At 34.4% G+C, this 16,893-nt stretch overlaps 1 protein-coding gene across 1 annotated transcript in view; it reads left to right on the top strand.

Annotated features, from left to right (window-relative positions):
* The first annotated feature begins 2,234 nt into the window (after nt 1-2,234).
* The window catches only part of TPRG1 (tumor protein p63 regulated 1), a 137,212-nt gene continuing 122,553 nt past the window's right edge, over nt 2,235-16,893 (top strand). The window contains exons 1-2 of the mRNA XM_049775997.1: nt 2,235-2,453; nt 15,262-15,353. Coding sequence (XP_049631954.1) covers nt 2,235-2,453; nt 15,262-15,353 — 311 coding nt within the window. The remainder of the gene's footprint in view (nt 2,454-15,261; nt 15,354-16,893) is intronic.

Here is a 16,893-nt window from a genome sequence, read left to right as displayed (position 1 = left end):
ACGTGCTGAACCATCATTCTGATATCTAGCATATTTGATAATAGTACCATTTCCAAGCTTATAACTTCTCAGGTTTGGGCAATGCATTATATGGCTATGCTGTCTTTACTTTTCTTCAATATTCTAATTAGTCTCAATTTCAAGAATGTCAAGTTGTTGGCTTTCTATAGAGCTGTCACTTTCTGATGTCTCACAAGCACCTGAGAAATTGAACTGAAAGCACCTTATTCTGATGAAAACACACACACAAAAAATGATAAATCTTCTAGGCCTAAGGTGAAGCCAGTCAACACCCACCTTCCCTAAAGAGTTGGCCCATTCCTTGCTGAAGGTTGACACTGACCTCAGATTGGAAATGGACAACTGATGAATGGCATTTGCCATAAGAATAGCACATGTTGCCCGGAGAGATAGCACAGTGATGTTTGCCTTGCAAGCAGCCGATCCAGGACCTAAGGTGGTTGGTTCGAATCCCGGTGTCCCATATGGTCCCCCGTACCTGCCAGAAGCTATTTCTGAGCAGACAGCCAGGAGTAACCCCTGAGCACCGCCAGGTGTGGCCCAATAACCCAAAAACAAACAAACAAACAAACAAATTTATTTGGGGCCAGAGAGATAGCATGGAGGTAAGGCGTTTGCCTTTCATGCAGGAGGTCATCAGTTCGAATCCCAGCGCCCCATATGGTCCCCCGTGCCTGCCAGGAGCAATTTCTGAGCCTCGAGCCAGGAATAACCCCTGAGCACTGCCGGGTATGACCCAAAAACCACACACACACACACACACACACACACACACACAAAAGAATAGTACATACCTATATTTTGTTTTATATTGCTTCTTCTTATATTTACACTAGAAATAGGTTTTTATTCATTTTATATCCCTGTGTGCTTAGTATAATCATCCAGAAACTTTGAAAATGAAAATAAAATACTATTTTCTATCACAAAGAGATAAGCATGATTAACTATCTATTTTACTTTATTTTATACCTTCAAAACCTATTCTTTTATTCGTATCCTCATATACTAATACAAATATTCCCTTCCTTTTTTTCTTCCTTCCTTTCTTCCTTCCCCTTCCTCTCTTCCTGTCTCATTCTGAATTACCTATTTTCCGGTGTATAAGATGACTTTTGAAACGAAAAAACGTCAACGGAAAATCAGAGGTCGTCTTATATCCCGAAAAATGTTTCGATGTGCCGCTAAACGAAAATCATCTGGATATTGCCACAAAACGAATTTTCCAACTCAATCCTGCACCAATCACTGCAAGGCTGCCCAGACCACCTCTCTAACTCAGCCTATCCAAGCAGGCTTATTATGCATGCAAATTAGACAATGTTCTGTACCCAAATCTACCCTGTAAAAAGTCTGCTCAGATTGGCCAGAGTCAGAGAGGAAGTCTATTACAGTATAACCTTTGAACTTTTGCTTGTGATTGGCTCACTGTGGTACATACAGTTACAGCACAGGAACGTTCTGTCTTATATAGTGAATATAGGCCTAAACTTACGTTTTTAACTGTAAAATTGGGGGGTGGTCTTATATGCTGGAAAATATGGTATTTAAATAATAAAAAGCAAATTTTGGGCATCTTCCACAATAAAAAATATAGGATCATTTTAATATAATTGAAGTTCACTGTATGACATAATAAATGTACATGAGCCAGTTTCCTGTGTTTTATAGATATTAATATTATATATTCATGTTGTTCTCATGCATGTATTTAGCTACTGGATATCAAGTTGTGAATTTTTTTCTGCTATAGACAAATGTTGTGAATAGTATTTTATATTTCTTTATTTAAATTATATCCTTAAGGTTTATTTTTAATAAGTTTGGTGCCCCACTTAAAATATACGCAGTTTAAGATGCATTAGCATTCTAAGGTTACACAAGAAGCAAGCAAAAAGATACATTTCCATTGGTTTAACTTTCAATTAATATTGCAGGTTCATGAGTTTTTGCATGCAAAATGCTATGAAATCTTGACAAGAACTTGCTGGATAATATTTCATACTGGTATTCCTTGTTAGCTTCTTGTTCCCTGAAGTTAGAGAGAGGCAATGGTATTATTACTTGCAATCTCCTTACTTCTGCTTCTCAAGAAGCTTTGTCAGTGTCAGCGACATTATGTGATCATAATAGTGTGTATGACTGTAACCCCCAGTGCAGGGTAACTATTTATAAATGAGAAGGTTATTCTTTTCTTGTTTTAGACAGAAGAAATGTCAACAATTGGGAATTTCGAAGGATTCCAGCCTGTGTCTCTGAAACAAGAGGGAGATGAATTACTTAAGACTGACCAGCCCTCCAAGGAGGAAGCAAGTTCAAGCCAGGACTCAGCCAAAAGGCCAGTTTCAAGTCAGACAAGTGTGACTGAATCGACACTCTATCCCAATCCTTATCAGCAGCCTTACGTCTCACGGAAGTACTTTGTTACCAGGGTAAAGTCATAAAATCATTAATATTCTTAAATACTATGGATGGTCTCCACTTGTTCAAATCTAAAATTTTATACAGCACATCATTTACTTGGCGATTTTATTTTTATTATGTCATGCAATAATTGTACTAACTGTGAAGTTGGAACCTGTCTTTCCATCTTACAGTTGAAGGATCTTAATTTCAAGAAATTAAGGTCTTATTTTTTGTTGGTTGGTTTTTGGTTTGGTTTGCTTTGAGGCTGCATCCAATAGTACTCAGAATTTCTTCCTAACTGTGCTCAGGAATTACTCTTCCAAGTTGCTCAGGGCAGCACATTTATACCATAGATTGAAACAGGGTTAATCACATGGAAGGCAATCTCATCACCCTCCAGAGTTCTTACTGTGTCTCTAGACCCTAAAAGTAAATTTTTTTGAGGTCACACCCATATGTGCTCAGTACATCTCTCTGGCTCAATACTCAGTGTTTATTCCCGAAGATGCTAAGGAGAAAAAACAAGGTGCTGAAAATTGAATCTTACTGATTGTGTAAAAACCTAAGCACTTTCACTGATGTACTATAATTACTCTCTAAGAACCTATTTTTTTTAAATCACTAGATGATATTAAAAAGTAAATCCTCCAGATTCTAAGGGTCTTTGATTTTCTGTCTTGCATTTATATCAAGTCTAACCTTAATTAACTAATGCCCTGTGAAGAGAGTAACAGACATCTAAAATGTAGAAACGTGAGTCCAAAGTGGGAATGTGATGCATGCTTAGAAGAGACAAGAATCATGACTGAAGTAAACTTCAAACTTCATACTGACCAGAAACATTTGGATATTGCTATTGCAGTATGGGAACGGGTACTTCCATTCTTAGAGCTGGAGAGATAATACAGAAGTTAAGGTGCCTACTTTGCTTATAAACTCCTACTTGACCTCCAGCATTGCATGTGGTCCCACAAGCACTACCAGAGGTAAGCTTGAGCATAGTTGAGTTTAGCCTCAAAACCAAGTTTTTTAAATAAAGTAAAATTCTAAATCTAGCGCCAGAGAGATGGCATGGAGGTAAGGCATTTGCCTTGCAATGCAGAAGGTCGGTGGTTTGAATCTCGGCATCCCACATGGTACCCTGAGCCTGCCAGGAGCGATTTCTGAGCATAGAGCCAGGAGTAACCCCTGAGTGCTGCCGGGTGTGACCCAAAAAACAAACAAACAAAAATTCTAGATTTATAATGGTAGTCTTTTACTGAGCTCTGTCCCTGGAGCATTGGAAATACGAGATTAGGTGGATAGGTGGGTAACAAGTTATTTTTTAAAACTTGATGTGAAAATGTAAATGTTTAGTGGAGTGCTCTCCAGGCTTCTGCTCTTCTCTGTCTTTAGTTCTTCCTCTTGCTTAAAAATCTTCTTTTCCAATTAATTTCAACTCATTAGTGATTAGTACCAAGGCTATACTCCATTGAAACAAAATCAGATAGTGTACTCAGGCAGAAAGACTATCTTATTTCAAGCATACATGGGACATTTCTCTTTGAAAAAAATTCAACTTGATTTAATAGATGTATGAAATTTCACAATGCTTTGGAAAATAAACGATGACTACATATTTATGAAACTTTATCGACTCGATTTGGTAACTTTTAAAATATATTCCTGGTAGAGATAAAGTTATAATGAACATAATTTAATGTACATGTATATGATTATATGTTTTAAAATATATAGATTTTAGGGGTAAAATCCTTTTAAAAAGGGTTACCCCTTTTTAGGAGTGAAATCTCCTTTGGGATATACCATACTATTTATTTGCATTTTCTGCACATAAGTTTGTGTTACCAAGTCTGTGAACTAAATGGAATATGAAGTTTAGTTGTAAGATACAACTGTAAAGAAAATAAAAGTATTCCTTAAAACTTTCTTATTTTTCATATTTATGTCAGAGTGTGACAAAAGAAGACCATGCAGAATGATTTTTTTATTGCTATACAAATTAAACAAGACTGAGAAATTTATGCAAAGATACTCTTTACATCTGGTGATGAACCTGAACTTTCTATAGTCAATCAGTCAGCAGTTGTACAATAGGATAAGAAATATGAAAAAATCAGAACTTGTAGGGACAAACTTGAATTCTTTATGACTAGGGAACTCATAAGGAAAAACTGAAGCCTCTATTTGTCTCCAAGTCTACACTTCCTGTATGAATTTCTGGAGAAGTTGGTCCCCTTTCCACTAAATTGCATACATTACTACTAAAAGAGATGGTGATTCTGAGGGAGAAGGTGAATCTAACTAGCAAAAGGAGTAGCAATTGTGTTTTTTTCTGCCATTAAATGACTCAGGAAATCAGCAGATCAAAATATGAGCTGCCACAGTGCCAGGTGGCTTGCCCGTATCATGAACAAGGGAAATGACTGGTGTTTCTTTTCTAATTTTCAAATCTTACATAAGTATCAGTTATGGCTAGCCTTAATTTGGAAACAGAAAATGCTTTAGTTTTCTTTTATTGATTCCACAGGATTTGTTTGTTTCCATAATGCTTTTGTCTCCATAGTTCTCTGTAGCTTATATAGTCAAGTCCTTTAGAATAACACTGTGTAGTAGGCAATTTATTTTAATGGCCATTATATTCAAGTTTTAGAGGAGTAATATAACTTGTGCACATTATATAATTCTTGTGAAAAAAATGTAATGCCATGGGCTAGCTTTTGGAGTCCAGTGGTGTTAGAGATCAGCTTTGAGTTCCTTATGGAGATGGGGGACATGAAGAAAAAAGAGGCCACACAATGTATGTGGGAGAAACAGCATTATAGTTTGTAATGTGGTTGACAGTTATATATCAGGTAAATTGCTAGTCACAGGTATGAGAAGAATTTTCACAAACAAAGCATAGATATTTTCTAGTACACAAACATTGTGTATATTTCTAGTACTCAATATTGCCTTGTTTGATATACATAAAAATTCATCTGACTAGGGGAATAAGCAGCTCTGGTGAAAGAAACTACATTAACTAAGAGTCCTGAGTTAAAAAAGGAGAATGTTAACTTCAACATCTCAAAGCAGTTCCTAGACTCAGATGTAGAATAGGAAATTAGTGAGGAGTGGAGTTTCTCTATCAAGTTCCTATGTCTAAAAGGAGAGATTTCATTGTTTAAAGGTCAAAATGAAGGAGACAAACTATATCTAAAAAAATACGTAATTCTTTTTCTGGGAAAAGCTCAATAGCCCAAATATACATCCTAGCCTAACCTTTTTCATTGTAAATAAAAGTTAACAAGTACTCAAAGTCCTTTTAGAGTTGTCTCAAGAAGCAGAAAATGAAAGACATTTTAAGATAGAGAAATAATGTTTCTAAGTGTCTTTATTTTGGTGCTGAGATCTTCCATGTAAAGATAAATTCAATCAAGGCTATATTTGCCTGTAATACACATAGAGAGAATAGGCCAATTAGATGTTAGTTGTGAAAGAAGCATAATATTAGTACCATAACAAGAATCTCAAAAATATTTCTTAGGAATTGTCCAACTATCCACACTGTGGGGAAGCTTCCCAGGGGGCCTTCTGGTGAAATATTCCTTGGGAGGATTTTAAACAGCAATATGCACTAAGAAAATGGCATATTAGCTGGCCTTCTGTCGGTCCCCCTCTAGAAAGGTAGAAATTTCTAGTTAATGGCATGGCATTGTAACTAGAATGTATATCTTCTGTCTGTAAGTGCAAAGCTCTTCCTACCAAAATGTGCACTTGAATTAGTGACTCCTTCCTTCACAGTGGTTTTCATCGAATAACTCCAATTAATGCAAAGAAAAATTTTTTCATCATATATATAGGAGCAGATTAAAGTTTTCAAGCATTTTAGAATAAAAACATTCAATACTATCAACGACTCTAAAATAAAAGTAAGGATTCTTTAGTAGGCATAAGGTTTACTTATAGATATATATGTAATTTTTAATATTTATATTATATTATATAAATATAATTATATTTGTTTTCTAAGGCCCTATACTTTGGATATGTGTATATATGTGTACACTTTTGTAGGATTATACATATACTTCAGACCAATATACTAAAGTAAATAATTTGGACCAGAAAAGATAAAATATGAAAAGTAAGTTTTAATTTCTTTCCCTAAAATGTAAGCAAAATAAATTTATCTAGGAACATAGAGGAGGAAGAAGCAGAAAGAAGCACATTTAAGAGAAAATGTGAGTATAATTGATATGCTTTAATGCATGTGGGAATGTTGAAAATTCAGCTATTCAACTGAAACTTAAGATGATAAGTCTATTTTTTGAATTAAAAAAAGAAATGATCCAGTTTAAGTACCTTGTAAAGCACAAATATTATAATGTGATGGGAGTTGAGAAAATGGGCCAGCGAACTAAGACTCACATATGTTAGTACAAGTATTCATGCACACCTCCTCTGCAAAGTGTGGATAAAATACCAATTATTCTGTGGAAGTAGTGTCAAAGAACTAACTTGGTAAGAATTCTTAATAGAGCCTGACATATTCATTAACATTTTATAAGTGACATCTCATTACTATAATAAATGCTTTATTCTTTTAGGTTTATATTCACATTTCTGTAATTACTTATGAAGAATGACATTAAGAAGGCTGAGAATCTTAGGATGAGACATAATTACAGATGTATAGGCTCTATAGTAGTAGGAACTGTTGAAAGGCACATTAATTTTTACAAGAGACAATTAAATAAGATCAAATCTCTGAATGATTCAGATATATGGGAATTAATAAAGTATTACCTACTTTTTTTTTTAAAAAAATGGCTTTTATTCTTTTCAAAATTTTTAGATTAACTAAATCCTTTGAATTGAAAAAAAAACCCTATTAACTAAGATATTATCTGAAAAGCATAGAAAGCACATAATCATCTGTTAAAAATCTTAACACAAATTGTTTTATCAGATTAGCTAGCAGAGAACAGAATTCTAAGTAAGGAAAACTGAAAGAATTTAAGCTTTAAAAGGAGGTAAAAGATTCAAGATATTCCCCATTCCCCCAAATCTTTTTTTTTTTTAACATAATTTTTATTTTGATCATAGTGGCTTACATATTGTTGACAATAATATCTTAGTTACATATTTACATAAGATCAAAGGGGATTCCCATCACCGGTTTGTCTTCCCTACTCCTCCCTTTTTGTCCTACCTCCCATATCCTCTTCCCTCACCCCTAGGGCTGCTAGGATATGTGGTCCCCTCTGTACCTATCCTATTACTTCGTAGTCTTACACCTGTTTGGTCCTGATGCCTCCTTTATTTCCCCCTCTAGTTAGGAGGCAGGAGAAGGTAGTTCAAGTTATGTGGTTTTGTTTGAAGAGGAGAAAAGTGATAAACTGGGGTAAAAGTCTAATACGCCGGAAATAAGCAAAATTCTTCTAGAGGCTCTCGTCATCGATTTGAGAGGCGAAGGAGAAAAAGAAGGTGAAACACTCGACCCCTACGAAATGCAGTGTCAAATATCTATTAAGAGTTTCAACGCGAACGCTAAGCACCACCAGAACAGAACGTTTTTTTTTTGTTTTTTTTTTTTTGTTTGTTTTTTTTTGGTTGTGTATTACCTACTTTTAAGAGATAAAATGCCATCTATTGATAATCTAAGACAGAATTTCTGTCAGTACTGGTTAGTTTTGTTATAATGTTGATCTGGTTTTGTTGGTCTAGGTAGGATGAGTCTTAAATTCTGCATTTACATTAAGGTCACTGGCAAGTCTGATACTCTCTGTACACAAGTCACTCTTTAAGTGCCATATATAAATAACTTCATGTCCAGAAATGGCCTTAATTAGGTCTCACTAATTATTTATTGAACACCACTTTATCCAAGATTCTAGTAAGTGGAAAAGCTAGGCTTTAGAAGCAAAGTTCCACAAGTTTCAGCTCTATACTTTCATCTAACAATTAAAATAAACTTATTACAAAATAGTCTTTTTAAAGCAGATATGTTGTGAATTCAGAAGAGTTAAGAAACTATGGCCAGAGACTTAGTTTTATTAGAAAATTTTAAAGTGATTTTATAAATGACTTATCCAAAAAAGAGAAAGAAAAGATGAGCAAGTTAGAAATCACCATAATCACACTGTTCAAAGATAATCACAGAATAGTGAATGTGCTTTATACATTTTGGTGCATATTCTTTTAAATTGTCTTCATGTATAATTTGTTGTGAAACCTGTAATATTTTTATCTACATATTTCTTATATCAATCAGTATCAATTTATAATACCTCTTTCCAGCCCATTAACATCCTACAATATGCTATACTGTCTATGAAATTCAAATTGATTGACTTTTTGTGGATATTTTGTATGTTATACATAACTTTTAACTGAGAAATGGAAGTTATTCTTTAGCTTAAAGTGATAGGGTGGCACCCATTGTTTCAGGAGTTGCTATCTAATAATTAATTTTAATGGAAGATAAAGTACTTGAGTGTTTACTTACAAATATATAATGTTTTTGGAAGAAGAAATGAATTCAGGAAAAATAAAGATTTTCAGCATTGTGCATGACTGATGTATAACTTCATGCATTTTATTTGTACGAGATGCATTCACATTTTTGAGTACAAGATATTAACAAAATTCTCACCTTCAACCTAATTATGTTTATTATGGGTCGTTCTGACTTGTTACTTTCCTCTCTCAAGTTTGCTACCTGATATTTATTCAATATATTGTGTTCTGATGACACAGCATAGCAGTTCCATTTCTGAATGCTAGACACCTTAAAAGTTATGTAATCTAGGCCATCTCTGAGACATGCAAAGACTATGTAATTTTATTATCCTGAAAATTAAAATCATGACAGGAACTGATAGCCAAGATTCCTGATACTTTTTACCACCCCCTTAATTGGCTCTGAACTTAGATCATTAATGGGAAATAATAGCAATGAAGGTCTGAACCATTAGCTATCAGTCTGCTTGTAACCTTTTCCTCCTGTTTTAGTTCATATGCTATTATTGCTTAGACATATCTAAAAAGGTCCTTGTGCCTTCTTGGAACAAAAGTACCCCTGAAGGCTAATAATTCGAGGTATATTATGATAATCACTTTGGTTGTGGAGACTGATATTCAAAAGCAACTTCTTATGAAAGGAACAATGCCTGATCTACATGGGGAAAGATATTTTTAAACTCCCTGTAGGACTCTATATTTGCAGATACCTTATCAGAAAGTTGAAAGTGATTAGGGATGGGGAATTATCTCTAAATTTATACTTGAGAATGTAAATTGCATACAAACCAAAGGGACTAAAACTATTTGATCTTTTAATATTTAATTAATGGTTCCCCATGGCCTTTTTATAGCCCGTGTTCTATTGTGAGCAAGGAGACTTTAATAAGCAGGTTTGGGACTTCCCATTGTGTAATAAGATATCATTGCTTTCATGACACTAATTTGGCTTTCATACCCTCTCCCTTTCCTTTTCCCCTACTATAGGGTTCCCTGTGTCTTGCTCTTGCATTGAGAACAACTAAATATATTAGTTGCATTGTTATTGTCTTTGTGAGCTTCTTTATGATCAAGAAATTATACGTCTCACTGTACAGAAGAGCTCTTAATTCTATTCCTTACACTGAAATCCCTTGAAGATTTAATGAAGACACCCCCATGCATATATTTAAGAATAAAGAAATAAGACATATTTCCTTCATTTTCAGGAAAAGCCCAGCTTGGGCAGGGGGGCATTTCTAATCACATAAAATTTAGAACAAGTTTTCTGACCTTATTTATGTTACACAAAGAGAATCCTATTCAGCCATAAGACCCAGTACAGATTTTAACATATCTGAATCTGAAGGAACAATCCTTTCTGTAGTGCTCCTGCACTCATTGTCTAGTTAAAAGTTCAGGGCATAGGGGAAAATAAGTATAGGAGGACTGGTGAGTTAGTCCAATTAAATAAGCCAGGTTTGTAAGTCATGAACTTTTCCTATACATGATGGACATGTAAATTTTTATGCTGAGTGAAATAAGTCAGAGAGAGAGAGAGAGAGAGAGAGAGAGAGAGAGAGAGAGATAGACACAGAATAGTCTCACTCATGTAAGTTTAAAAAAAAAAGACATCATTGTAATAATAGCCTGAGACAATAGAGATAAGGACTGGAAGGTCCAACTCACGACAAAGAATGATGAGTGCAGTTAGAGAAATAACTACACCAACAACTATCATGACAATGGTAGTGAATGAGAAAAGTAGAATGGCTATCTTGGATACAGGCAGGGGGTGATGGAGGAGGGTATGGGTGGCACTGCTGGTGGGAAGGTTGCACTGGTGAAGGGTGTGTGTGTATGTTTTTGTTACTGAAACCCAAGTACAAACATGCTTGTATTCATGGTGCTTAAAGATATTATTAAAAAAAAAAAAAAGAACTCATAGAGGGAAAAAAAGTACACTTACTGTATGACTTTGGTACTATTTGCCAACTAACTCAAACTACTAGTTTTATATTCCTGACAAATAAATACTACAAAAACTTGTAAAAAACAAAACAAAACAAAACAAAACAAAACAAAAACAAAAAAAACCCAGGTTTATGTGTAGGGGGCTTTGGTTTGATCTCTGTCACCACATGTTATCCTAAGTACCACTGAGATCAACCCTTGAGCACTGAACTGCAAGTAACCTGAGTATCATTGGGATTTGAGACAAAAAGAAACAAAAAATAACAAAGGATAGGACTATAATGATTTTCTTGTGCCCATTTTACTTAAGAAGATGTGAGAAAATAAACATAATTTATGAAATTCCTTAATAAATTTGTTTTAACTGAAGAGACATAATTATGGACTATTTAACACAGTACTGCCCATTTTTCTATGTAGTGATTTATACACATGGATTCTCCCCAGTGATTTTTGCATTTAAATTTAAAATTAGAAATAATGTATATAGGAACTGAATTGGTAGTACAGTGGGTAGGGTGTTTACCTTGCATGTGGTCGACCTGAGATCTATCCTGGGCTTTCCATATAATTTTCCAAGCCTGCCAGTTGATTTTTGAGTGCAGAGCCAGGAGTAACCGCTGAGCGTTTCCAGGTGTGGCCCCAAGGCCAAAAAGGAAAAAAAAAGAAAAATAAGAAAAAAAAAAAAGAAAAAAGAAGTAATGTGTATTATCTTTTAAGCCATATAATATCACTTATATCACTTGTTGAGCACACATTATTTCATCACCATTTCCTATTAATTTAGGCTTATAAAAAACTTATTGTCCTATGAAAGTAATAATTTGACCCCTAGTCATAGAACCACACTTTCCCTGTTATTTGATGACAATAAAGTCTTTTATTGTTGAACACTACCAAATGTTCTTGTTACCGCTCTACAGCGCGTTATCATAAAATCTTATCCATGTAACAAATAAATTCATCAGTATATCGAATGACAAGATGGCAATGTGAGTCACAGTGAGTACAGAAGTGGTTTTAAGACTTGTTGTTTCCAACAATAATTAGTCATACAAGTTATGAAGTGTTGATGTGTTCATATACATTATTTCATTACATACTAAATGGTCAAATTAATTTATTATAAAATTTAAATTACAAATAAAATTTAGAAAAATAGAAAAATGAAATTAAAAAATAAAATGAAATTAAAAATAATTTAAATTTAAAAAGAAAAAAAATTAAATCACAAAGAGAAAGAAAGTACTTTATTGGAGGATAATGCACAACTATTCCATAGAGTTTGATCAAGTTTTGCTTGAAAGTAAAATAAAGAGGCAAATTTTTTTTGCTAACAAACAGGCTGTAAAGACTATACATATGCTATTTTGTACACAAGCAAGAATATCTGTAGCACAACAACATTGTGGATCAAACGTTACATCACTTTGATAGCTTTTGCTATTGTATTCCAAAGGAAATATAAGTTAAAAATATACAGTATTATATTCATCTTTGCATACTTTTGGCGAAGTGCCTGGCTTTATAAAGGCATATAACAAAATGGCTATTTTAGGATTATTTTATTATTCTCTATCTTCACATTTAATCTTTTTCTTCTAAAATTAATAGTTTCACTACCAAGTTATATTAACTGAAGCAGGAATTATGTGAATATAGGAAGAGAGATGAAAAAGTACTATGGCAATAAAGACAGTATTGTTTTGTTTTGTTTTAAACTTTGATCAGCACACCCTGGAAATAATAAGTTCTGTTGAGAAAGAATTGCTATGGGATCATAGGTACTTTCCCTCCAGGGTAGTACAGTTTTGCTGGCAGGTACCATGGAATACAAGGTTGCAATATCCTCTCCATTATCAGAAGGAACTCAAGTTCTATTTAATTAATATTCTGGAATTTAGAAATTCCATATTGTACAGGTTTCAGCAATCATAGGTTGTCACATAGCTTTCTGACTACTCTTTCATCAGCATCAGAGGATGACAAAAAGTTATGAATACTTCAGTTCATTGGCTGATCATCCAATGCAACTGGAAATTTGTCAAAAAGATAGACACAAAATATCTTGGTGTAAGAGTTGTGTGATTTGCATGAGGTTTTAATCATCAACTTGGTTCTGAAAACTTTGGTGCAGTTTTCTTAACTGTTTCATATATAAAGAAATGCAAGCAAATAAATGTTAAATAATTGAAAAAAGGTTATAATAGATATGCCATATGAACTCATCTGTTCAGGAATTATTATCTTGGCATTTTCTCGGTGATGTTGACATGGGTAAGAAAGAGGGATAGGGAAGAGAAACTGAGCTGTTTAATCCTACTCCATATAAAGGAATTTCATTCTTTTTTTTTTGTTTGTTTTATGGGCCACACCCGTTTGATGCTCAGGGGTTACTCCTGGCTAAGTGCTCAGAAATTGCCCCGGGCTTGGGGGGACCATATGGGACGCCGGGGGAATCAAACCGTGGTCCTTCCTTGGCTAGCGCTTGCAAGGCAGACACCTTACCTCTAGTGCCACCTCACCGGCCCCGAATTTTATTCTTTTCTTGTTTTTCATAAATGGATTCTCACGTTTTTTTTTTTTTTTAGTCTCTGGTCAAATTATTTGGCTTTTAGTCTCAAGTGGTAAAACAGGCAAACAAAAACCTTTCACCACCTTACCTGGAAAAAAAGGGTCCTAATCGGGCTCGAGTTTCTGATTTTCATTTTTGATAGAGGAAGCTCATGCTTAGAGGATTAGATATGTTTCTAAATAAAGGTTAGGTGTTTGGCAGAGAAGTCTTATTATACAGAAATGCTGACAGAATTGGAAATTTATTTTCAGTGAACCACTGTTTAAGGATGAGAGCAGCACTGAATTATGGGACTGAAAATGAAGGTTCTGAGTTTTCTGGTTTGTCTCAGCTACCTCTTAGTTAAGTGAACTTGGCAAGTTGCTTTCCGGCAAAGCTACTATAGCACCTAACAAATGAAATAAATGGCTTAGGCCAAATTAACCTTGAATTGTGATTCTCAACCATGGCCACACATTGGAGTGATCTGGAATGCTTTAAAAAGCCTTGATTAGCTGATATGTGGGTTCCAGTTACTGAACTTGTCATATGGTGTAATTGATGTGATGTGCAGTCTTGGGATAGAGATTTATTTTAAAGCCCCTCTGTTATGTCTGGTAATTTGATGTGTGGTCAAGGCTGAGACTAATTTACTAGAGCACGATTGTTCACCAAGTGTTTCATTTATGATCTGGTTAGAGTGAAACTTCTAGATATAGTGGAACAGAAATTCTTAGTGTACAGAATTCTGTAGAATTTCTGACAGTGTGTCTGATTGCTGTGGGTTTCTTTATTTTGTTTTGTTTTGTTATTTTGAGGGCAGCTGTTGGAATACTCAGCAGGTGATAGGAAGGAATTACTACTGACTGTAGTCAGGTATGGCACCAAGTGGTGTTCAGGAGGGCCACATGGTGTCAGGGATCAACTCTGAGCATCCTGCATAGCATGTGTTCAGCTCATTGAGTAACTCTCTAGCTCCATAAATCTGTCTCTGAAAACACGCTTCCAGTGAGTCTGATATACACTAACGTTTACAAACCAATGAGATAAAATTTATAAAGCTATATATTTCTTATTAGAATGAGAATCTTTACTATTTAAGCTCGAGGTAGAATTAGAAGTAGGAATTTAGAGACCAAAGAAAAAGGTACGGCAGTGATCAAAAAAATATGTATTGCTAGAGGTGGCTACACTTTATAGTCAGCTTTGAAAGTTGCTTTCACTTTACTGTTTTACTGTCATATGCTTATTAAAGAATACAACACTGGATTTTAAAATGCATTAAATTGATATATACTTTGAACTTCATTTGGTCAGAAAACTGAAGTTTTGAAAATTTCTGGAATATTTGATACATGTTTTCTCCTTTCCCTTTCCTTTGGTAGTGATGACTGAGAATTAAGCTTATTTGTTGCTGTGCTTGTGTAATTGGCTGTTGTGCTTGAGAAATTGCAACTTTTGCTGTTAAGGGTCACAAATGGCAGTTCCATCCTAGAATTGCATTTGATAACTCAAGTCTCCTAGTGGGCACTCTACCACTTAGCCATATCTCTGGACAACTGTGAGTAAGATTGTGAAAGATAGCATTTGGATCACATTTGACCTATCCAAGGGGAGAAATTTAGTAAATAGTAAATTTAGTAAATTTAGAGTTTACAAATAAATCACCTGCAGAAAAGGACTAGAACAAAATAAACTATCTATATGAACTATCTTCATTAAACAGGTTTCTGGAGGAGCTTCTTGGATATACAAATTTCTCATAAGCATAGAAATGATGCAATTTTCTCTAAACTAGATGTTTTCTTTTTCTTACTCAGCCAGGCACAATTGAGACTGCCCTGGAGGACTTGAAAAGCCACATAGCTGAGACTTTTGGAGAGAACATTCAAAGTTTCTGGCTCTTGACTGAGTGAGTAGTTTATCTAAGTAAAGGGCAGGGGAACCCTGATTTTTTCTGTTTGTTTGATTCAGCTATAAATAAAAAGGAGATGGAACTATGAGATAATTCTTTGACTTGCAATGTAAGACACTTGATTGGGTTTTTTGAGTTATAGAATAAAGTTTCCTACTGCCTATTACGTTTAAGTCCTTAGTACTTTAGTAACTGACTCTATTCAACCATAAGACTTTCAACTGGAAGAGTTTTCATTGCAAATACCACTGTGACAATGGTTAACTACATTCTGTTCAATGACTGGTATCTGTATGAGCTTTTCTTTACTCACTTAAATATTACTAGAACTGTTTTGGTTTTGTCAATGGTAAGTAAAGTATTTAAAGAATAAATAAATGGATCCCTTTTATGTTATAGAACTTTAATATTAAATGGATAATATAATCAAAACTTCATTTAGAATAGATAATTTGATCAAATTTTCTAATTTGGCATCTGATTCCAGCAGAAAAACTCAGAAATTCCTATACCTTGAATGAAAGCTTATTTAATCTTTTACTCCTGAGTACAATATATTCTTACTGACTAATTTCTGATACATTTCTGGAAATAAACATATTTATTTAGCTATAATTTAATCATATTTAACCATAACACAGCTGTACACATCTCTCAACCAATAGACTATAGAGTCAGATCATGTGAATCTGTGGCTGATGGTTTTATTGTATTAATTCTACAAATGACTTCCAAGAATTAAGTAAAAATGCATATGTGGGCAGCAATAAGAAGAACAGTAAGGGAATAACAAGTGGTCCAAAGCAACAAAATCTTAGATCTACAGATCAAGCTTACAATGATGCAGAGATGGGTAAACTTTAGGGGGGAAATCCTGAGAAAATGGTGGGGGAAAGTAGACATTCTGTTGGGGATGTGTAGTTTGAATTTTGAATGCATAAAATCCTGATATTGATAGGATTGTAAAACAGAGTCAGTAAAACTATTTTTAAAATGCATTTTAAAATCAGTCTGAAAGATTTTATGCATTTGTTTCTTAATCTATAATTGAGACAATAAGAATATAATCTAAATAGTTGCCAAGAGAACTAACAAAACTAACATTATAAAAGTCTTGGCAAAGTCTTCAATACATAATAGATTTTCAATATATCTTAGTGCCCTTCCTGTGTTCACTAGTGAAATTGTTGGTTAAAATATTACTTTATGGGCCCGGAGAGATAGCACAGCGGCGTTTGCCTTGCAAGCAGCCGATCCAGGACCAAAGGTGGTTGGTTCGAATCCCGGTTTCCCATATGGTCCCCCGTGCCTGCCAGGAGCTATTTCTGAGCAGACAGCCAGGAATAACCCCTGAGCAACGCTGGGTGTGGCCGAAAAACCAAAAAAAAATTACTTTATTTTATAAATTTTGAGTTATTTTTATCTTACTTATCTGGATTACTACTAATAGAAAGGAAAAAATCTATATTTTGAGCTTTTCAATCTTTTACTTTCACCAAACTATATTTTATTTTCTACTCTTCACTTACTTCCCATT

The sequence above is a fragment of the Suncus etruscus genome, chromosome 6 (assembly GCF_024139225.1).
Source record: "Suncus etruscus isolate mSunEtr1 chromosome 6, mSunEtr1.pri.cur, whole genome shotgun sequence".
NCBI classification, from domain to species: Eukaryota; Metazoa; Chordata; class Mammalia; order Eulipotyphla; family Soricidae; genus Suncus; species Suncus etruscus.
The sequence above is the reverse complement of the archived record's forward strand: the minus strand, read 5'-3'. Positions and strand labels throughout refer to the sequence as shown.